General features: G+C 50.8%; 2 protein-coding genes across 4 annotated transcripts in view; one reads left to right on the top strand and one right to left on the bottom strand.

The window, feature by feature from the left end:
• LOC118542526 (bone morphogenetic protein 8B) overlaps positions 1-3,745 on the top strand; it is a 33,550-nt gene extending 29,805 nt beyond the window's left edge. For 2 of the 3 annotated variants that reach the window (XM_078073347.1, XM_078073348.1), the window contains exon 7: positions 188-3,745. In XM_078073347.1, coding sequence (XP_077929473.1) covers positions 188-337 — 150 coding nt within the window. In that variant the 3' untranslated portion in view covers positions 338-3,745. The remainder of the gene's footprint in view (positions 1-187) is intronic. The other variant, XR_013448233.1, reaches the window with a different exon arrangement.
• Positions 3,565-21,951, bottom strand: PPIE (peptidylprolyl isomerase E). The gene is made up of 10 exons (XM_036102784.2): positions 21,895-21,951; positions 20,841-20,939; positions 18,454-18,497; positions 17,952-17,978; positions 16,707-16,788; positions 16,088-16,188; positions 13,839-13,962; positions 7,897-8,082; positions 6,792-6,934; positions 3,565-6,622 (listed from the first exon to the last, which is right to left on the bottom strand). Exons 1-10 carry the CDS (start codon positions 21,923-21,925, stop codon positions 6,554-6,556), a joined length of 906 nt encoding a protein of 301 aa, XP_035958677.1. The 5' UTR covers positions 21,926-21,951; the 3' UTR covers positions 3,565-6,553.
• Positions 21,952-22,182: the final 231 nt, after the last annotated feature.

The raw sequence follows: 22,182 nt of genomic DNA on the forward strand, positions 1-22,182 counted from the left end.
CGGAGGGCTCCTGGGCACACCGTGCGCTGTCCCATCTGAGGGCAGTGGGGCGGGGCAGGGGTGCAGGGGGACGGGGTGGGGCGGGTCTCCGCGGGAGCACCTGCCAGGGGCTGCAGGTGGAGGATGGAGCGGGTGGGGGTTCCAGGGGAAGGCCACGTGTTCATGCCTCTGCCCCCGCCCCCGCCAGGTGCACCTGATGAAGCCAGATGCGGTCCCCAAGGCGTGCTGCGCCCCCACCAAGCTGAGCGCCACCTCCGTGCTCTACTACGACAGCAGCAACAACGTGATCTTGCGCAAGCACCGCAACATGGTGGTCAGGGCCTGCGGCTGCCACTGAGGCCCTGCCCCCGCCGCTGCTCCCCCCCCCACACCCCGGGTCAGGCCCCTCTCCAGAGGCAGGAAACCCTCCAACCCAGCCTGACCTCAGACGGGTTGGCCCTCGGAGATCAACATATCTATGCTCCTCTCTCCTTCCTGCCAGGGCTGGATCTTCTCCAGGCCCCTCCTCCCCCTTCCCTGCCTGAGGTTTGTGACAGTCTTTTGGCCTCCAGGCCTGGTGGTCTGAGTCATCAAGCAGGTTCTCTCCCAGCTTCCTCCTCCAGAAGCATGTGCTGACCAACATTTTGGGTTTGGAACAAAAGTCCTGTCTGAGGATCTATCTATGTCCATTGCTGACCCAGGCTTGGGGTAATATGGACTGAACTGAGAGGCACCTAGAGCCCAAAATGGCTCCCTCGGGCTCTTTGCTGTCCATTCCAGAGCGTGGATATGTGTACACAGGGTCTGGTCCACCTTCGGTTGCCTGCCCCTCCCGGGCATTTTCTGGGTACTTCTGTTAGAATGTGAACTCGCCCTCGTTGTTGTGTGGTCGTGGATCTGAATTATCAACCTGCTGGTAGGCATGTGGGTCAACTCAAGAACGAGCTGAATGAACAACATGATGTAGGGCCAAGGCCAATGCAGCTGTCCCCCTCCATCTTCCCCCCATCTTCCTGCCTTGATCTGCCTCTGCTGTCTGGGGGAGAGGTGCAGGGCATGGACATTTGGCCTTTGTAGAAACAAAAAATTTGGAAGGCTTCACTCGCCTGTCACCACGTCGAACCATGAGGAGCTCAGCTCCATGGAAAAGTTATCTTTTTATTGAGCCTAGCACGGTGGATACATTGGGTGGCCCAGGATGACAGTGCTCAGCACAGATGACATTTCCCTTTCCCTTTGGCATGGCAAACATTAATCATCCATCTTGATATTTTTTCCTTCCAAATCTGTATAGAATTTCAAAATGATCTGTATTAGAACCCCACGCCGCCACAGCCAAGAGATCAGAGCTGACACGTGAAGTGAAAACTGTTTGCCATCTTCTGCCATGCTAAGGAGCAATCCACTTCACCCATACGGTGCCTCTGTGACCCCAGGCAGCCTGTGGCCGGGCCTAGGGCCTCCCAGCACCCGCTCGTGTCCAGAAGTTGTCAGAAACAGGCTGTCATAATCTGCATCGCCCTGTGTGCCTGGGAGCGAGACCTGTGAGCCCGAGACACGGTCCCTGTCCCAGGGGAGTGACAGGCGGTAATCAGGCCGGCCCGGGGCGGGGAGGGTCCTGGAAACCGCCACAGGCTGCTGGAACGTTTGATTTCTGACTCGCTAAGCCCGTAAGTTACCTGCTGGGGCAGACAGAGTCCCGTTGCCCGAACCCTGAAATACTGTGTCATTCAAAGCAGCTTGGGGGCCCGCCCCCCCCATGTGCCCCAGGATGCGCCTCTCAGCAGTCACTCGGCACCCCGAGGAGGGGCCCCGGGACAGCAGGTGGGCCAGCGGGTGTGGACGCTGGGGCCCTGCTGCAGGACAGCGGCGCCTCCGCAGGGACCGGGAAGGGACTCTGGAGCGAGCGCGGAGGGAGAGACCCTCCCCGGGTACACGGAGGGTGCGCGCAGACTGTCTGCAAGGTGGAGAGTTCCCCATCAGTGCAGGGATCTGAACTCTGGCATAGATGTTAGGAGACCGGATTTGTAGATGGCTTTCCCGTCTGGGCCTCATTTTCCATCCGTACCTGAAGGCAATGAGCTTTTCGGGTCTCCAAAGGGCCTCCTGCCAGGAATCTTTCTGCGAGCCCTTTTTCACACTGTGCCCAGATCCAGCCTCGGCACCCCAAACTCGGTTCAGGTGGCAGTGACAGGTCAGAGTTGGTATGTAACAGGGAACCTGTTTGCCATTCTAGTCCTTTGACACTTCTGTCTTCCTAACATTGAGGACTGTCTTTTGGGCAAATATAAATTTAACATTAGCCAGTTATTTTAACAGTTTTTAACTTCACCTGGGACCTTTGGTGCCCAGCCAACAGCCTGGCACAATTAGGGTGCACCAGGAATGTCTGTCAAATCACTCCCAAGGCTTATGGACTGGGAGCGCACCTCACCTGTCAGGCTGAGCACGGCACGGAGGCCGGAAGGCCGTAACCTTCCTTTTGCATGCCCGACACCTGAAAAATAAGCCTTTGCCTGCCTACCTGGGTCAGACTTCAGCAACCTTTGCCATCCACGCAGTCACTGAATGAGATCGCGTAGAAAAAGGCCTGAGCAGTGAAACAATTGTGAATGGATAGAAGGCCCATGCATTTTATCCCATTTATTGCATGATATTGCACGCACTTGCTGCGTGCGTTGTATTCCCAGTTACCAGTTTGCTGAGCCAAGCACGGCAGCTGCAAGGAGCAGCCCAGATGCCACCGTTTCCCTTTCTCTCGCTCAGGGCATGGCTTGTTTATCTGGTTGCACGGGACCAGAAGGATAAATACGGGCGGCTGGTCAGACCCGACAGCGACCACGAGTCAGTGACTTGCCAGGAAGGGAGGGCATGTGGGAAAGGGCTGAGGACAAATGCACGGCAGTCAGCCTTGGTTTGGGCAGTGCAAGGCTGGCCTCGAGGCCAAGCAGCACATTAGTGTTCACGGTTTTCTAAGGTGGGAAAGTGACCTGTTCTGGAAAAATCCCTAAGAAATAGGAAAGCAGCATAGCAAGAGGGATTTTGAAGTCAAATGGGTTTGAACCTTGGTTTTTCTTCTGTGGAGCAGGATATTGGTTCTTTCCTTCCAAGCTATTATAAAGATCAGATATGGATATTCACATGTAGGACAATGTCTGCCAAATAAACACTTAGCAACAGGTACCTGTTGGCGTTATTACAAAAGAACTTGCTGATCTGCTTAGTCCCTTCCGTGCTTGTCCACTAACCTCCTCCCAGGAAGTGTTCTGTAGGTGATAGGAGTATTTATTTCAGAGCTGAGCTTTTTCCTGAAAAATCTACACCCTGCAATCCATGGAGGGAGAACGTTGTATTCTCACCTGCTTTCAAGGCCTAAGGAAAGTGCCTGGTTATGGCCAGGGCTGTGAAGCCTTCCCTGTGTTCCCAGAGGCAAGGGGATCCCACCAGCCTGCTGAAGGTACAAAGCTTAACCCACCCTTTTAAAAAATGGGTTTTTCATTTATTACAAAAATAATGCAGTTTTGGAGGAAAAACTGGAAAAATACAACTGAAATCACCATAGTTGTATGAGTCAGATAAACACACTTAATATTTTGGTGAATTTATTTCTAGGCCTTTATCTTAGGATATACACATACAGATGTTTACATATCATAGATATTTTTACAAAATTAGGATCATACTTATATAAATTGCTTTGAAATATGCTTTTCCCACTTCGTTATGCAGTAAAAATTTTCCTGTTAATAAATATTTTTTGAAAACATGGCTTTCTAGATTTTTAACCCCTGAAGCCTGTGAGACTCAGTGTTCACAACTAAAAAGTAGGTCCCGAATGCCTTCCTGGGAGGGCTGCTGCAGGCTGTTGTGACTGGGGCCTAGAGCTCGCAGCGCCTGAACCCGACAGGGGGCTCCAGCAGCCGCAGGCCTGACCTCAGGGCCACAGGCTGAAGGAGTCCGCGCACCGGCAAAACCAGCCCTGTTTGCCGTAACGGAGCAACACGCACATGGACCAGGAGGCCACCTTGGATGCGAGCCAGGTGGACCGAGGCAGGCACTCTGTCCTCGGGCCACAGCAAAGGCCGCATGGCACACGCCGGTCCATTTCCGACAGTGCCGTCTTGGCACGCACCAGAGGTCTGGTGCTGTGATAGCTGAACAGGCAGCCGGGCCGCTGCTCCCGGGCTCTGGGCCCCTCCTGCCTGGCAGAGGAGAGCCTGGCTTCCTTGGGTCTCCCCAAAGGGTCCAGGCTAATTACAGGGACCATGACCGTGTCTTCCCCCAGGGCCTTGGGCCCCCTGCCTTAGAGTGAGGCTAGAGCCCAGTAAACCTCCCAGGACCCCATTAAACTAGGGGGAGGCAGGCCGAGCTTCCTGTCCCAGCTCTGCCATATTCTGGGCGACTCTGCAGCATGTCACCCGGGCCGTGGTTTCCCTCTGTATAGGGTTCTGCTGTGGATACGGTGGTAACACCCCTGGCCACTCCGGAGAGCACCGGGAGGGGCAGTGAGCCCAGGGGGTGCTACCAGGGAAGAACAGAAAGTAACAAGGTCATTGTCACAGAAGTCAGGTCCCTCTTGGGAGGTGGCCATGCTACACCCTTTAAACGCCTCCTTTCCTGGTGACTGACCTGTGATGGCCAGAGTCTGCCCTCAGAGTGGGAGCCTGTGCTTTGAGGGAAGGTCTCCTTTGGGAGCTCCACAGGGTCAAGGGTAACCATGTGGTACATTCTAGCCTCAAGGAGACAGAAACCCTGAGCAGGAGCTCAGCCAAGGGCTGGGAGTCCGCTGGGTACCCAGAAGCCAGAGGTAGGGCCAGAATGCCATCATCCGTCACAGGAGTGCTCCCGGGGTCACCAGGGCCAGGAGGCATCAGGCCCCTCCTGCATCTGGCTTGTCCAGATCTCAGGATGAAAAGCCCAGCCCGGTGGGTTCTGAATGGTCCTGGTAACGCAACCACAGAGAGGTGTCTAGTGGCCACGGGGCTCAGTCCCTGCTCGGGGCCTTCAGCACGTGAGGGATTCTTGAAAACCACCTGGCTGAGCAGTATGTGCAGAGGGAATGGAGAGAGGAGCCAGCCTGACTTGAGCAGTGGCTGCATTACAAGGACCAAGCTCAGCACGGGGTGCAACCATGTGTTTCAGCCATCAGCAAACTCGTCCTACAAAGGTTCAAGCAGTCAATATTTTAGGCTCTGAGGCTGTGTTGGTTCATTTTGTGTCAACTTGGCTAGGCCACGATAGCCAGTTTTTGGTCAAACACCAGTCTAGATGTTGCTGCGAAGGTACTTTTCAGATGTGATTAATGTCTAAAGCAGCAGACTGGAAGTAGCGCAGATTATCCTGAACAATGTGGGTGGGCCTCATCCAATCAGTGGAAGGCTGTTAAGACAGAGAAGACTGAGACTGCACGAGGGAGGAGGAATTCTGCCTCCAGACAGCCTTCGGACCCGAACTGCACCATCAACTCTTCCCTGGGTCTCCAGCCTGCCGGCCCTACAGAATTCCGACTTGCTAGCCCCCACAATCACGGAGCCAAGTCCTTAAAATAAATCTCCCTCTATATACATATCTACACCCAGCCTACTGGTTCTGTTTCTCTGGAGAGCCCTAACATAGGGACCACACAGTATCTGTCCCCGCAGAAGCAGCCACAGAGAATATGTAAATGGATGGATGTGGCTGTCTTCCAATAACTTTTTACTCACAGAAAAGCAGCAGGTTGGATTAGGCCCACAGGGCCGGGTGGCCTCCTGCCTCCGGACAAGTAAGCCCAGTACCCGGCACAGAGAGGCGCTCTGAGGTATAAAACAGCATTTACAGATCCTGTAGACTGGGGGCGCCTGGCTGGCTCAGTCAGCAGAGCATGCGACTCTTGATCTCAGGGTCAGGAGTTCGAGCCCCACACTGGGCGTAGAACTTCCTTAAAAAAAATTCTGTAGAACAAATATGAAGAAACAAACAAACTAATCGTTGCGAGTGATAAAATACCCCCGCTGCCTCAAAGACTAGCCGGCAGGAGTTCCGGAGTGGAAGGCGGCAGAAGACGGACTTCTTTGATATTTTTGATTTCCACTGTCCTGACCGTGGTCTGACAAGGGTACCTGGCTTGAAGATACACCACCTGGCACCTCAGGGAATCCACCCAAGGGAGGAAAGAAAAGCTATGCCCTATCCCTCTGCCAGCCTAATTCAGCAGAGATGCAATCTCGGACAACTCCTAGGAACTAGCTGGACTCGCAGTACAAGAACTCGGGTTTATTTTACCAGAAGCGATGTCCAGGAGCCCCGCTGGTGGGCCCAGGAGAAGCCGTGGCAGCAAAGGCCTGGAAAAGGCCACGCACAGCCCGTCCACAGTGGGGACCCCTGCGAGCTCCCGGGCCCACGGCCACACCTGGGAGAGAGCCAGAGGGAGCCCGGGCCGAGTCTGCAGAAGAGCTGCTCCAAGCTGACCCCCAAGAAGGGCCACGACACACACCCCTGCTTGCCACAAAGGGGACAGACGCCCTCACGTGCTGGTTCCCAGGCTGACGGCTCCTGGATAGGCAGGGGCGGTGCGGAGATAGCGTGTGTGGACTCACACGTACTCCCCGCAGTCGGAGATGATCACCTTCTGCTTTGGCTTCCCGTCCTTGCTGCCCTGGGCCTTTGTGGGGACAGAGGAGGAAGAGGGTGGGAAGTAAGGAGCGGCTCGGGGACACCCTCCCCAGGTGCCCGCCCCCGCCTGAGCAGAAGCAGCCCTCCCCGGGAGCCGCCGCGGCCCCCGTCCAGCTCTCCCACGGGGCTGCGCACCCAGGGCCCGGGCAGCCGCCCACCTCAATCTGCCGCAGGACATCCAGGCCTTCCGTGACCTCCCCAAACACCACGTGCTTGCCGTCCAGCCAGTCCGTCTTGTCACACGTCAGGAAGAACTGGGAGCCGTTGGTGTTTGGGCCGGAGTTGGCCATGGAGAGCAGGCCTGGGGGAAAGAAGGAGCATGTCAGCCCCTCCCGCCGGCTCCCGGCCCCCAGAGGGACGTCTGCGCAGGAGACGGAGCCAGGGAGATGCTGCCGGAAGCCGGCCCAGGATGCGGGCCGAGCACTGGCCACTGGCAAGATGGATGCTGTTGGCACCTGCGACAGGAGTGGCTTCAGTGCCAGGCTGGGGCTCGAGGTCTGGCGGAAGGGGGACAGACAGAACAGAAGGCAGGGCAGTCTACACGACTTTTCCTTACCAGGGGGTGAGAGGCATGGATGACAGCTCACACAAGTCAAAGGATGATTTTTTTTTTTTTTTAAAGATCGATACCGCACAGTTTTACGCCACTGGGCTGATCTAGCAGCGGACGCAGCCACGAGGCAGCAGGGGGACAGCTACAGAAGCCACGCTCCTAGGTGAGAGAGAGGGGATGGGGTCCGGGCCACGAGCATAGGGGCCGGCCGCAGGGAGACAGCTCCTGCCCGTCCTCGGAGGGAAGGCAGAGCGGGCACGTGGCGGGGGACCCAGGGGGCCACGCATCAGCTTGGAGGGCGATGTGGAGGCTTCGGGAGGGAGGGAGCGAGCAACCATCGTCTCGGACGGGGACAGAGCACGATTAACTGAGGGGCTCTAGTAACGCTGCCAGGCCCCTGAAGAAGTGTAGTCCTAAATTTCAAGATGACCACTCAGCACAGAGCTTTCTCTAGTTGCGGGGGGACCGACCACTCACAGAGGGGTACGTCTGACAGGACGGGGCAGCGGGGCTGAGGGACTCAGCTCACCAAGGCAGGCCCCAGAACCCAAGCTAGACCCCAGGAGGTGTGCGGGGGTGGTGGGGGGAGTGGATGGAAGCCGCTTCCCCGACTCCGGCCAGGCCGCGTGGCCGCTGGGTCACCGGCTGGCTCTCCTGCAGACCCGAGCCCCGCCCCCCCGTACCCGCCACCGCGCCCCATCGGCTCCCACCTGGTCCCGTGTGTTTGAGGATAAAGTTCTCATCGTCGAACTTCTTCCCGTAGATGGACTTGCCCCCTGTGCCATTGTGGTTCGTGAAATCGCCGCCCTGGCACATGAACTGGGGGATGATGCGGTGGAAGCTACTTCCCTTAAAGCCGAAGCCCTTCTCGTGGGTGCACAGGCATCGGAAATTCTCTGGCATGGAGAAAGGAAAAGGTGCGGAGGTCAGAAAACAAAACAGAGCCGTTCCTCGGGCCGTGGGTATGCTCTGCCTCGCGTGCCACGGGAGATGTGGAAGGGAGCCACCGAAGCCGCGAGCGAGATGCCAGGGGCCGTGGAGCCCCACGGACAGGCCCGACCGAGCTGCTTCGACAATGTGAAGACGGGTCTGGGATGGGCCGTGCAGTGGGCGTGCGGGCCGGGATCGGGATGCAGGGCTGGGAGCTGGTGGGCCGCATCGGGAAAACCGTGAGTCCGTGCAGTGTGGCAGCACCTCTGGCAAATTGGTGGCCATCGGGATGGGCATCCGATCCTGGTCAGGACAGTGGTTGCCCACGAGCTACCCCCTCCCGTCACTCCTAGCCCATGTACTCTAATAACACAGAAGTCTTTGAGCAAACAACAAAACAAAAACAACCCCTCCCCCCCAAAAAACCAAAAAAACCCAAAACCTCTGTAGCTAGAATCTGATAAACTGTCTTTGTTTAGTGTTTGTATTTTCAATGAAAAATATGCCATGTATTCCAAACCTTTGTGATCCTCACACTGTGAAGGACTAGAGGGACTCTGGTTAAGAAGGAAAACTGAACACCTGCATTCCAGCTCTGCTCCACTCTAAATGGAGGGCAACTGATTTTTTTTTTTTTTTTAAAGAAAAACCAAACAGGATCTTAGAAGAAAACACAGGGGCAAATCTTCGTGACTCTGGATTTGGTAACAGTTTCTTAAATATGACACCCAAAGCACAGATAACAAAAAAGAAAAAATAAATAACCTCATCAAAACTAAAAACCTTTGGGCATCAGAGGACACTCAACAGACAAGGTAACCCACAGAACAGGAGAAAGTATTTGCCAATCTTATCTGGTGAGAGTTCAATATCCAGAATATTTAATGAACTCCTACAACTCGGTAACAGAAAGACGAACAACCCAGTTGATAAATAGGTAAAGATTTGAACAGACATTTCTCCAAAGATCCACAAATGACCCATAAGCACACGAAATGATGTTCAACACCATTGGTCATTAGGGAAATGCAAATCAAAACCACAATTAGATACCGCTTCATACCCACTAGGATGGCCATCATCAACAGAAAATAATGAGTGTTGGCAGGAATATGAAGAAACTGAGACCCTCATACACTGGAGGTGGGAATGTAATGTGCAGCCACTGTAGAAAAGAGTTTGGCAATTTCTCAAAAAGGTAAACACAGAATTGCCAGGTCAGTACATTTCCACCCCTAGGTATGTACACAAAAGAGCTGACAAAAGGCGTTAAAACACATATTTGTACACGAATGTCCACGGCAGCATTATTCACAATAGCCAGAAAGTGGAAACAATGCTCGTATCCATCAACAAATGAACGAACAACATGTCACATATCCAGACGATGGGATATTATTCAGCCATAAAAAAGGGATGGAGGGCGCCTGGGTGGCTGAGTTGGTTGGGCGACTGCCTTCGGCTCGGGTCATGATCCTGGAGTCCCGGGATCGAGTCCCGCATCGGGCTCCCTGCTCAGCGGGGAGTCTCCTTCTCCCTCTGACCCTCCCTCATCTCATGCTCTCTCTCTCATTCTCTCTCTCTCAAATGAATAAATAAAATCTTTAAAAAAAAAAAAGGGATGGAATCCCAACACATACTATAACATGGATGAACCTTGAAACATGCTAAGTAAAAAAAGCCAGTTACAAAGGAAAGGCCAAATATTGTATGATTCTATTTCTAGGACATGTCTAGAACAGGCAAATCCAGAGATGGGGAGTAGATTAGAGGCCACCAGGGGTGGGAGGGAGACAATGAGGAGTGGGTTAATGGGGTCCGCAGTTCGGTATGGGGTGAACACATTTTGAAGACAGCAGTGATGGTTGTACAGCATTGTGAATGCAATCAATACCACTGAACTATATACATTTAAAAATGGTTAAAAAGTGGGGCGCCTGGGTGGCTCAGTCGTTAAGCATCTGCTTTTGGCTCAGGTCATGATCCCAGGGTCCTGGGATCGAGCCCCGCATCGGGCTCCCTGCTCAGTGGGGAGCCCGCTTCTCCCTCTCCCTCTGCCTGCCTCTCTGCCTGCTTGTGCTGTCAAATAAATAAATAAAATCTTAAAAAAAAAAAAAAAAAGGTTAAAAAGGCCAAAAAAAAGAGAGCAAAAGAGAGGGGACACAATAGCAACATAAAAGTTTGAAAGCTAGAAAACAAACGAATCATACGTGATGTAGCAGACTTGAGAAAGCTGAATCTCGGCAGCTACACCCCGACGCTTACAGCAGCATCATCAACAATAGCCAAATTATGGAAGGAGCCCAGATGTCCAACTGATGCATGGATAAAGAAGATGTGGTATATATATATACAATGGAATATCACTCATTCATAGAAAGGAATGAAATCTTGCATTTGCAATGATGTGGATGGAAGTAGAGAATATTATGCTAAGCAGAATAAGTCAGTCAGAGAAAGACAAATACCACATGATTTCACTCATATGTGGAATTTAAAAAACAAAACAGATGAGCAAAGGGGAAAGAAAAAAAAAAAAGGGAAGCAAACCGTAAGTGATGAATCACTAAATTCTACTCCCAAAACTACTATTATACTGTATGTTAACTAACTAGAATTTAAATAAAAACTTGAAACATTTAAGACAAAAAAAAGAGAAGAAAGCTGAATCTTAAGCTGGTAGAGCTGAGAAGCAACTCACTTTATGTTGCAGAAATGCCAAAAGCTCAGGTACAAGGGTGAAGGTAGTTCTAAAAACAGTAAAGTTGGTTGAAAGCCTATTTAAGAAAATAGCCAACCCCCAGATCCTCCCCTGACCCCCACGGGCAGCCGGCTGGAGGTCTGCTCTCTGGTAGGTTAAAGCAGAGGTCTCTGGACTGGGATATACTAGACATAGCCGGGGGCTGAGGTACCGCAATGACAAACAGAGATTAAGTGAAAGTTTATATACTGCCTCCGTCTCCCGCCGCCGCCACGATGGCTAATAACTGGATGCAGAGCCTCCAGCAGGAGGCTAGACTCTTCTCGGGGGACTCCAAGCTGTCCAAGAGAAGGGAAGTCAGGGAAACGGACATCTGGGGTCTGACAGAGAAAGACCCCAACTGAATCACCCCACCGTGGAAGCCACAGCCAGCAAGCCTTACCACGGCTTAGGTGAGGAAGGCATCTAATGTGAAAAGCAAAGACCAAAACAAACAGACCAGGGCACCTGGGTGGCTCAGTTGGTTAAGCGACTGCCTTCGGCTCAGGTCATGATCCTGGAGTCCCACGATCGAGTCCCGCATCAGGCTCCCTGCTCGGCAGGGAGTCTGCTTCTCCCTCTGACCCTCCTCCCTCTCGTGCTCTCTATCTCTCATTCTCTCTCTCAAATAAATAAATAAAATCTTTAAAAACAAACAAACAAACAAACAAACAAACCAAACACAAAGCAAAACATAATTAACTCAGGAAAAAGTGATTTGAGACATAAACTATAGGAAGAAAAAACTTTAGTAATGTCCCTGGAAAGATGAAATGACATTACCTCTGGGAAATAAGCACAGAGTGTTATAGAAAAAGAACACTTAGGAAGGTTCCAGAAAGAAGAGAGAAATCAGAGGGGACAAAAGTGAAGAAATAATTGAAAGAAATTTTCCCAACCAGAGGATAAAACACTGTCCTGTGGGTGTGGTACACAGAGGAATGGCCCCCTAAAGACGTCCTTGCCATTGCAGATGTGATTAGGGTTATGGATTGACCTCGAGATGGGGAAAGCAGCCCCAATTATCCAGATGGGCCTAATATAATCATGAGCCTGTGACAGAATTTTTCCCAGCTAAGGTTAGAAAGAGAGATTCAAAATGTGGGAGGGACTGGATCCACCACTGTTGGCTCTAAAGGTGGAGGAAAAGGGGGGCTGCGAGCCTCCAGGAGCTGGGAATAGCCCTCAGCTGACAGCAGCAGGGAAATGGGGTACCTCAGTCCTACAGATACAGGGAACTGCATTCTGCCGACAACATGAGTATCCCTGGAAACATCCTCCCCTAGAGCTTCCAGCAGGGAAGGCAGTGACCCGGCCACCATCTTCACTGTAGCCTATAGGACTTCTGGCCCACAGAATGGGAGATAATAAATTTGTGTTGTCATAAGCCACTAAGTTTGTGGTGATCTGTGACAACAGCAAGAGAAAATGAATACAGCGAGGCCCACTGAATAGCCAGATCCATGTAAGGTCTATCCGAAGGCATATGGTTTCAGGACACAGGACAGATACCCTGCAAGCCTCTATCTAGGGAGGGCTGGGAATAGCTCTTAAACATCTGGCTAGTGTAACTGAGTAAATGAACTTTAATTTTATTTAATTTAAATTTCAATAGTCACATATGGTGAGTGGCTACTATACTGGACAGCTCAGGACTAGACAGAAAAGAAGTTTTATATAAGGGATCAAGAATCAGAATGACATTAGACTTCTCTAGAATTCTATACCCTAACTATCCATCAAGTGGGAAGGTACATATATTTAGTCTTCACTCTCAAAAAACTTACTTCCCAAGTTCTTTGCTGAAGAAGCTACAGAAGGATGTCTTCTACTAAAATGAGGGAATGTACCAAAAAAGAAGACAACAGAGAGTCCGACCTAAGAGGCGAACACAAGAGACCCTACGACACTCGCTGTGCAGTGGGCCTGGAAAGCCGTGGTCCAGGCTGGAGAGAGTCAGAGGCTCCAAAGAGGAACTTCTACAGGAGAGGGAAACTGACAGAATAGCTGGGGTGTGTGAACATGAGGAGAGATTTACACAGGCAGCAGGATTAGGGGGAGCATCAGGAATAAATGCACAGAAGACTAAGCTTGTGTGAAAACAAGACAATTACGAATCCCAGGAAAGCAAAATGCTGTGCGTGAAAGGAGGTTACCCTAGTATGATGCTTACGTAGTCAGAATAACCTATGGCCTGAGCAAACTTATGGTAACTCTATGAGTAAGATGAAGGGGCAGCGAAAGGGATTTAAAAAGCTGATTCCTTATCTCCTAAAGTGAGAAGCCAACAGATGTCTAAAACAAAAAAACCAGGAAATAACAACATAAATCTCTTATCTACCAAAAGGGAGATAAAAACCGAAAGAACCAGCTGAGAGTTGAACTGGCTGCCTCCGAGGAGCGCCGTGGGGCGCCAAGGCCAGGGGCCAGTACTGGGGGCCAGGGGGTGCTGTTTTTCAAAACAAGCTTTGTGAAATTAACTTTGTAAACTATATGTCTACATAATAAAATTTAGATTAAAAAACAAGAAAAGAATGAAAAGTCAATATTTACACTAGAGAGACTCAAGAAACTGTTAGTTAACAGCAGTTACTTCTGGAGAGTAAAACTGGACGTGGAGGCGGGAACATGGATGTTTTCTACTTACTGCCTTCAGTATTGTTCGAATATGTGTGTACAGTTTTTTTGGGTTTTGTTTGTTTAACCACGAATACATGTTTACTTACATTAAAACAAACAAACAAACAAACAAACACTCTCTTATTATTAAAAAATAGCAAAGCAGCACCTATAAAGCTTCAAAAGTGCCTGGTCGGACTCAATCTGTTACTAGATCCCAGGATCTGAGATGCCTCAAATCCACTCAGGTCAGCGGTTGTCACGAGCACAGGAGCGGAGGCAGTGAGAACTGGGGAAGGCCCACCGCTCAGCCCCCCCCCCCCCCCCCCCGCATCCCCGGCATCCGGCCCACAGCCCGCTCACCTGCTGTCATGGGAACAACGTCGGAACGCAGCAACATCCGGATGCGGCCGGCCGGCTTGTTCCCGATCTTGATGTCCATGTACACCTGGGGATTCGACCGGGCCTTTTTTGCCGTGGGCTCTCCCTGGGCGCAGAAGAAATGTCAGGTTGGGGAGCACTAGACTCCGCAAGTCGGAGAGCGGGTATTCTGCATACACACCAAGAACCCAAGGGCAGCGAGCGGGCCGCAGCAAGGTGCCGCCAGCCGGAACCCCAGGGCCGGGACCCCGAGCACCGGCTAACTCAGTTCCCAGCCCCTGCAGGCTCGGGACCGCGTCCCACTTGCCCTCAGATGCCAGCTCACTGCACCCTGGCCTGTGGTCCCAGAACCCCAGTTCCCTGGCCCGCAGTGCGCGCCTCTCCGCACCCACAAAGCCACCTCACGCCAGCCAGATGGACAGCACGTCCTCCTCTACGCTCGCCCCTGCGCACCCCCAGGCTGGCTACAAGGGAAGCCAGGAGGGCAGCCCTCTGGCGTGCTCAGAGGGCAGTGGGGGAAGGGGGGCCCTGTTTTCTACCCCGAGGAGACATCTGCAGGCATCACATGTGTTCCAAAGAGAAAAGTCAAATGTTCACAACTGGTCTGGGGTTCAGTTTAGCCGACGTGTGCGCAGGCCCCGCGCTGGAGGACCCGCTGGCTGTCATCTGCCACCAGCCTCAGCAGTCATGCACAGAGCACCTGCCACGGACAGGGGGCTGCTCTCCCCGTTGACATATGTAGCTCATCAACTCTTTACAACCGTCCTGAGCATCAAGCTGTACCACTATTTATCCACATTTTATAAGTGGGGCAATGGAGGTACAGTGAAGTGCACTCACTTGTCCAAACAAGAGGGCGGTAAGGGGTGAAGCTGGAATTCAAACCTAAATCATCCCACCCCACCCCTGAGCCCATGCTCTTAACCACATTCCTCCACCTCACTTTTTAGTTAATAAGATGCTGAATACAAGGCCCCTAACCTCACAGAATCCCTGCCTAGAAAGGGACAGGCAATAAACACTTGAGCAGCCTGCACAAAAGCAAGGACGTACAGGGAAACAGACTGGGTTTCCAGAGGGTGGAAGTGAGACGGCCAGGTGTGGGGACAGGAGCTGGGGAGCACCCCCCCAACTTTATCCCTTGGGATGGGTGATGGGAGCCACTGAAAAGTTCTCAGCAGGAGTCAGGGCATCAGTCTGTGCCTTCAGCAGATCATTCTAGCTGGCCTGATGAAGGACTAGAGAGCAGTGCACCAGAGACTAGTTAGGAAGCTTCGGCAAGTATGTGCAGGAGAAGAGGCTGCTGGGGGCAGTGGGACAAACGGGGGAGGGGGACTCAGGAAGGTTTGAGAGGAAAACTCGGCAGCACGTGATGATGTGCTGGCTGTTTTACAGAAGGCATCTCTGTGAAGGCCATGTGTGTGCTCTGCTTTGCAACCAAATTTCTGGCTTGAGTCAGTGTGTGTGCGGATGGATGGTGGCAAATCAACAAGACGAAGAACAAGATTAGAGAGAGGAGGGCACCCATTCTGGGCAACTCGAAGCTGCGTGTGACACTTGTGGCCGAAATGTGCGCAGCCTGACCCTAGGAACAGAGGCCAGGAGAGGCTGCAAAAAACCCGTGACTGCTAGTGTTTCAGCCAAGAGGAGAAGGGGAGAGGGAGAGGGATGCCCTGAGCCAAGAAAGAAATCCAGAGAACAACACTCACAGGGAGGGGTGGGAAAGCCCAAGGAGCCAGCCAGAGAGGGATGCCCAGAGTCAGGAGGGAGCTGCCAGCAGGCTGCTCCTGGCGAGGGAGAGCCTCGAACCTGCGTGCAGACCAAGGGAAGGTGCCACCACCCCGGCCCGCCTCCCCTGCATTGGGGCGGGGACAGGGAGACCGTGAGCCTGTGCAAAGCGCTCCAGTGAAGGAGGGACTGGGCAGGAGGGATGAAGAGGAGCACCCACTCGCCTTCCTCACCTCAGGCAATCCCAACCCGGGACTGGGCAGGACTGGGCAGAGTGGAACAGCTCATTATACAGAGCACAAAGGTGAGAGAGAGACCCAGAGCTTCTCTTTCACTCACTCAATACCACCTTTACCACAATACTAAGACTTTGGTTTTCATTCTCTCTGCTTCTGTATATGTACTTGCAAATTTCCACAAAAACATAACATAAAAAAAAAAAAAAAAAGGCTCCTGTGGAAAGTGCCAGCCCGTCGAGGGGAAGCGCATGCCTTCGATCTCACCTCCTGGGTTTCTACTTTGGGAGGCTCCGACCCTTCTTCCTCTTTATTCTCTTCAAGAGTCTTCCCAGAAAACTTCTTCAGCCAGTCATCATCTGACCACACTGAAAGGAAAAGAATCGAACAAATGCTAAGAAATGCAAGCTTCTCGGCCAACTGCTCGCTAGCTGCTTTGGTCAGCAAAGTGGAACACACTCCGTGGCCCTCTGAGCCGGAAGCTTCACTGAGGGAACTCCCAAGTATAACGTTTCCACTGGGAATGTCAGCCCTGATGTCCAGCTCTTACAAGGCTAAGTAAAAAAACTGCGCCAAGACGGAATGTGTTGCCTTGCCAGTTCCAGCCCTGGACGGGAGCATCTCAGGAATCAATGCTGAGGAAACTGGGAAAGAGAAGCGAGCAGGCAGGGTTTCTCTCATAATGCAAACAATTTCTCTGAGAAGCTCAAACTCTTTTTCATTCCCTACAAAGGTGGCTCATGCCCTCTGCCAACATGAATCATTCTCTACTCCTCTGCATCCACAGCGGCGATCAGCACCTTTTCCAAGTAAATTGGGATAAAGATGCAGCAACTAAGGCCACACTGGAGGACGTGACAGGGAACCTGTGGTTGCCCCCACTCACCTGGCCTGGACGAGCCCTCCTTAATCCTCATTGGTTTTGCCAAATTGACACGAATTGTCCGTCCAAAGAGCTCAGATTCATTCTGTAAAGATTGAACACCCAGCTGCTTCAATTCTGTCAGGTTAAGAGAGTCAGACAGCTTTGCATTTGGTTTTGATACATCCGAGACACGCTCGTGATTTGTTCTCCCTTAACCCGTGAGCCCCTAACAGCAAGCTCTGTGCCCGCCACACAGCAGCCCACGGGTTGCAGGCAATCTCCCCCCACCACACACCTCCTTTCTTTCATACTAGCAAAAACCTGTGCTCCTGAAAGTGACTCCAGGTCCAGAGTGCCCTGGGATTACAAGGATACAAGCAGTTTCCAAGTACTTGAGTTCACCTTCAAAAGTCAAGATCTGCTTTAAAATGGTGAGAAATGATCTCTGGGGGCTGAGGAAGATGTTCAGGTAACAGAACAGGAATAAAGAACTTTATCCTCCAAAGATAATTGGTACCAGGAACGGTCACTTCACATAAATCCATTTAGAGCAGTGAAGAAAACGTCACAGTAAAAAGTGAAGAAAAAAAAAAAAAGGAATGGGACTTTATTGTGATGAAACTAAAAATAAGGGAAGTAAATTTATTATAAATTTCAGGTTTACGTACTAATTTGTAGAGCAAAGATGTAACAGGTGCTGGTTAATGTGCAGTGTTTTTTCCAACAAAATTCTATCAATAGTATGATATGACATCATTGCACTTCCTATCTGATGTGAAAATCACAAAGATCTCAAAGAGGACAGAAATACTCCAGCGTTTCATCATTACTCCCAAAGACCTCTCCAGGATATTTAAATCATCGGCATCAGTAGCATACCCTGCCACTACCCTTACTGGAAATTTCTCCTCACTTGTAATTGCTCTGAGGCTTCAGGATATTCTGCCTCTTCTGCAAAATATGCTATTTCACTGTGCAATCAATTTACATAGTGTTTGCAATTTATTATCCTAGACATGGGGCAGCCAGTGAGAGACTGGCCTATAACAAGGGTTTGAATGTATATCACTGTTAAACGGGGAAGGACGTTCGAGTAAGGACCAGTCTTAAAAGTGATCGATTCACAGTGAATCTTTTCACACGCTGACAGCTTTTGCTTCCCCGTGCAACCTTGTGACTTGGCAGTTCGGCAAACCAACAGATGCACAAGGACCCTCCGTACCACCCAAAAGCAACTTCGGTAAGAATGAAGAGTCTCAGCCATACCATGTTGTCAATAGCTGCTGCGGCATCCTGCCGAGGAAAGACAAGGTCAAGTTTAGCTTCTTGTGGTGTCTAAACATATACCCAGCAACAGAAAAACAAAGTAAAACAAAACAAAAGAGGAAAAAGTCACATCTATACCTCTTGCCGAGGCTGTATGTGTCTCTAACAAAGAGCGCTTCCTGGCTGAGTTCAGAGCTGGTGGTGCAGCAATCTGCCATCTCCAGGAAGGCATAAGAAATATTCACCAGCGCTGCCAGGCAAGAAGCCTCAGCGAGCAGAGCTACAGGAGCTCGGCAGAGCAAGAGGGGCACGTCTATGCTGTTAACAGTCTAGAATTTGATTAACTGAGGGAAGTTTTCCATCAAGCAGCACGTCCTGTCTCTATGGAAGCATCAGCAAGAGGCCTAGAAACCTAACCAAATGGAGTCCAGCTGCCTTTGTAACCAGTAACAACACTCAAATAAGCCAAAGACTAAACACAGGTCACACAGAATTTTCTCACCTCTGCCAACTCAAATTCAACAAAAGCAAATCCTCGGTGCTTTTCTGAAAAAAAGGGAAAACAAAAACAAGTAATTACCATGGGGGGCAATGAAAAGAAACATGGTCACAAGGAAAGTGAAGTAAATCACATGCCATATCCTGACACTAGAAATTCTACCCAATCACTATTTTGTAAGAAGCAATCTCCTTCTTCAATTCTTCCCAGTTTTTAAACAACATTTCAAGCAATATTGAACTTTGTCTTTTAGAAAAACATAGCTAAATAATGAACTATACTTTTGATCTTTTAGGCAGTCAGTTCTTCTACCAAAGCCAAATTAAAACCTTAACCTCTGCATACGAGGCAAGTTATTTAACTTCTCAATTATTGATCCCACATTTTGAGCATCAGCTATGCAAAAAGCACGAATCCTAAAACATGAATTAGGATGCTCACTCTTTATCCTCAGAAAAATGCTGATCTAACTAGAAAGGCCAAGCACAACAGTGTTCATTTAATGAAACCAACTAACTTTAGAGAGCGAACGTAACCTTACGGGCGTACCTTTTACTGCCCTTTGCTTTCCTGCACCTCATGGATCTCAGTTTTTTACAAACTGAAAGGACCCTGCATCAAGCGACTCTCATGGCACCAGTTTTCCAACAGCATTTGCTCCCTTTATGTTTTGTGTCACATTTTGGTAATTCTCACAGTATTTCAAACTTTTTCATTACTATTATATTTGTTATGGTGATCTGTGATCAGTGTTTACAACTCGCTGAAAGCTCATAGGATGGTTAGCATTTTTTAGTAATAAAGCATTTTTTTTAAGATTTTATTTATTTGAGAGAGTGTACGCACAAGCGGGGGTAGGGCAGAGGGAGAGGGAGAAGCAGACTCCCTACTGAGCCGGAAGCCCAACTCGGGGCTCAATTCTAGGACCCTGAGATCATGACCTGGGACAAAGACAGATGCTTAACCAACTGAGCCACCCAGGCGCCCCAGCAATATAGTATTTTTTTTTAAGATTTTATTTATTTATTTGACAGAGCAAGAGAGCATAAGCAGGGGAGCAGCAGAGGGAGAGGGAGAAGCAGACTCCCCGCTGAGCAGGGAGCCCAATGCGGGGCTCAATCCCAGGACCCTGGGATCATGACCTGAGCTGAAGACAGACATGTAACCAACTGAGCCACCCAGGCGCCCCTAAAGTATTTTATTTTTTATTTTATTTTTTTAAAGATTTTATTTATTTATTTGACAGAGAGACACAGCGAGAGAGGGAACACAAGCAGGGGGAATGGGAGAGGGAGAAGCAGGCTTCCCACCAAGCAGGGAGCCCAATGTGGGGCTCGATCCCAGGACTCTGGGATCATGACCTGAGCTGAAGGCAGACACTTAACGACTGAGCCACCCAGGTGCCCCGCCCCTAAAGTATTTTTAAATTAAGGTTGTACATTATTTTTTTTTAGACATAATGCTATTACACACCTAATAGACTGCAATATAGTTACCTAACTTCTATTTGCACTAGGAAACCAAAAATTTCATTTGACTTGTTTTATTGCGATATTGGTTTGGTTGTGGTGGTCTGGAGCCAAACCTGCAGTATCTCTAAAGTATGTCCATATTGTTTTTTTACAAATAAAAATCCCAGGCCCAGAGAGTTTAAAGACCTTGCTAATAATCAAGCAGGGTCAATGACAGATTTAGGCCTAAAACTCCAATCTTAAAAATGACAACTAACTGGGGCGCCTGGATGGCTCAGTCGGTTAATCGCCCAACTCGTGATTTTGGCTCAGGTCATGATCTCATGGGTAGTGAGATCAGGCCCTGAGTGGGGCTCCTCCCTCAGCAGGGAGTCTGCTTGAGATTCTCTCCTTCTGACCCTCCCCCCCCACTCCTGTGCTCGGCGCTCTAAAATAAATAAATAAATCTTAAAAAAAAATGACAACAAAGGCAAAATAGAAAAACTGCACTGTACCTGTGATACCAATTGAAGGAAATCTCCCCCAGGAGAGCAGAGGCCAAAGCCCCTTGGTTGGGGCTGAGCTTCCCTGCTGCCCTGATTAACATTACAGCTGCCAAGAAAGGAGCAGGGGCAGTGGGGTGCCCAGCAGGTAGTTTGAAACAACAGTCAGATCTCCATGTAGCTCAAAACCTATCTTCCTACTGGGCTATTGAAAATTTGGTACCTCACACTCAACAGATGGGACCCTCTGCAAAGTTATGTTGCACATAACCAAAGCCTCAGAACATTCCTTCTGCATCAAGATCACTGTCCTGCTGCCCTCACGAGGCACCCTCCTGAACTTTCCTACATATCAACCATATTTACAATGTATATTTAGAATTTTTTCAAATTCTTTTCCTCTTAGGATTCTGAACATGACATGAAAAAGACTCACCTGTTTCATAATCCAGAGGAATCTGAATATCTGTGATGTCTCCAAAAGGGATAAAGGCGGCATGAAGAACTTTGTCGTCCACCTCCTCTGCCAACCCACCTGCAAAGATGCCAAGTGCCTTCTACCACTGTCCTCCATTCTCTTAAGAAGTCCCTGCAGCCCAGTTAGCATGTGATAGCCAAGGAGAGGGGCTGTTCCATCCAGTCCTTTGGGTACATAAGCACGTTCTCATGTGCTCCCTCCCCGATAATTATGAAACACACCTCTTCACCCTTTTTGCAGACCCTCATCTTAGCGCCAGCATTACTGCAATAGCTTCTTACTGGCCTCCCTCTCCTCCACACAGCCAACTAGAGCGATCCTGGGAACATGCAGATTTTAACCCATCAGTTTAAAGGAGTTTAAACTTGCTTAAACTCCTTCAAAGACTTCCCACTGTCCTCAGGATAAAGTACAAACTCCCTAGCAGCGTATACAAGGCTCTTTATAACCTGGGCCCTGCCAATCATTTCACCCTCTTTCCTTTGCTTCCTCAATTCTCTGGGTTTCCCGCAAGATGACCCCTTTGCTTCATGTGTAAGGCTGTTTCACACCTTCGGGTTTTTGCTCTTGCTGCTCCCTTTCAGTAAACACAACTGCCCCCACGTTGGCTACAAAGCGCTCATCAAACTTCGCTATGGGGGTTATTCTCACTTCTACCGGGTTAGTCTGGGAACTCCCTCCTTTAAAGGGGCAGGGGCCAGGGCAGAGCCATCGCTGCAGTGAGGGTCTGTAAAATGAAAGAGCGCGAAGATCTGGAGCCTCATAATATTCCTCTACCAATCCTCCCGGCCCAGCAGGTGAAGGGGTTCCCGTTAAAGCTCAGCCGGCTTGGAAGGGAGCCGGAAAGACCTCTACGTCTGGAGCTAACTCCCCGAAGCAAAGCAATACCGCCATCGATCCGGCCTATACAAAGGCTCGCCACCCTCCGCGACCGTAGACGCGTTCCTGCCCCCCGTCGAGACCCACTCCGGGTCGGTCAGCCCCGATTCCGCCTAGGTCCGCGCTTGCTTACCCACGTACAGCACACGCTTGGTAGTGGCCATCTTGCTCCCGCGCTCACCCGCCGGAAGCCGGTGGTCAGCCCGCCCCCTTCCCTCGGCCCCGCCCCTCCGGCCCCGCCCCCGCGTCTAGGCGCTCGCAGACCCCGCCCCCGGCTGTCAGTCAGCGTCGGCGGCGGTGGGAGGTGCGGCGCGGTGAGTGAGCTGCGGCGCGGGGACCTGGTAGGTGCCCGCTGCTGTGGAAACCGGCCTGGGGCGAAAACGCCGGCTCCGCGACTAATAAACCGTCTGTAAACTACGGG

Source organism: Halichoerus grypus, chromosome 5, assembly GCF_964656455.1.
Source record: "Halichoerus grypus chromosome 5, mHalGry1.hap1.1, whole genome shotgun sequence".
Lineage (NCBI taxonomy): Eukaryota > Metazoa > Chordata > Mammalia > Carnivora > Phocidae > Halichoerus > Halichoerus grypus.

Excerpts from the sequence above, each read along its gene's own strand:
- PPIE (XM_036102784.2), bottom strand. The coding sequence starts at position 21,925 with ATGGCCACTACCAAGCGTGTGCTGTACGTGG. Across the intron at positions 18,498-20,840 it reads TCCTCTGGATTATGAAACAG|AAAAGCACCGAGGATTTGCT; the intron begins GTGAGTCTTTTT and ends CCTTTTTTTCAG. Across the intron at positions 6,935-7,896 it reads CCTCAAACACACGGGACCAG|GCCTGCTCTCCATGGCCAAC; the intron begins GTGGGAGCCGAT and ends TCTTTCCCCCAG.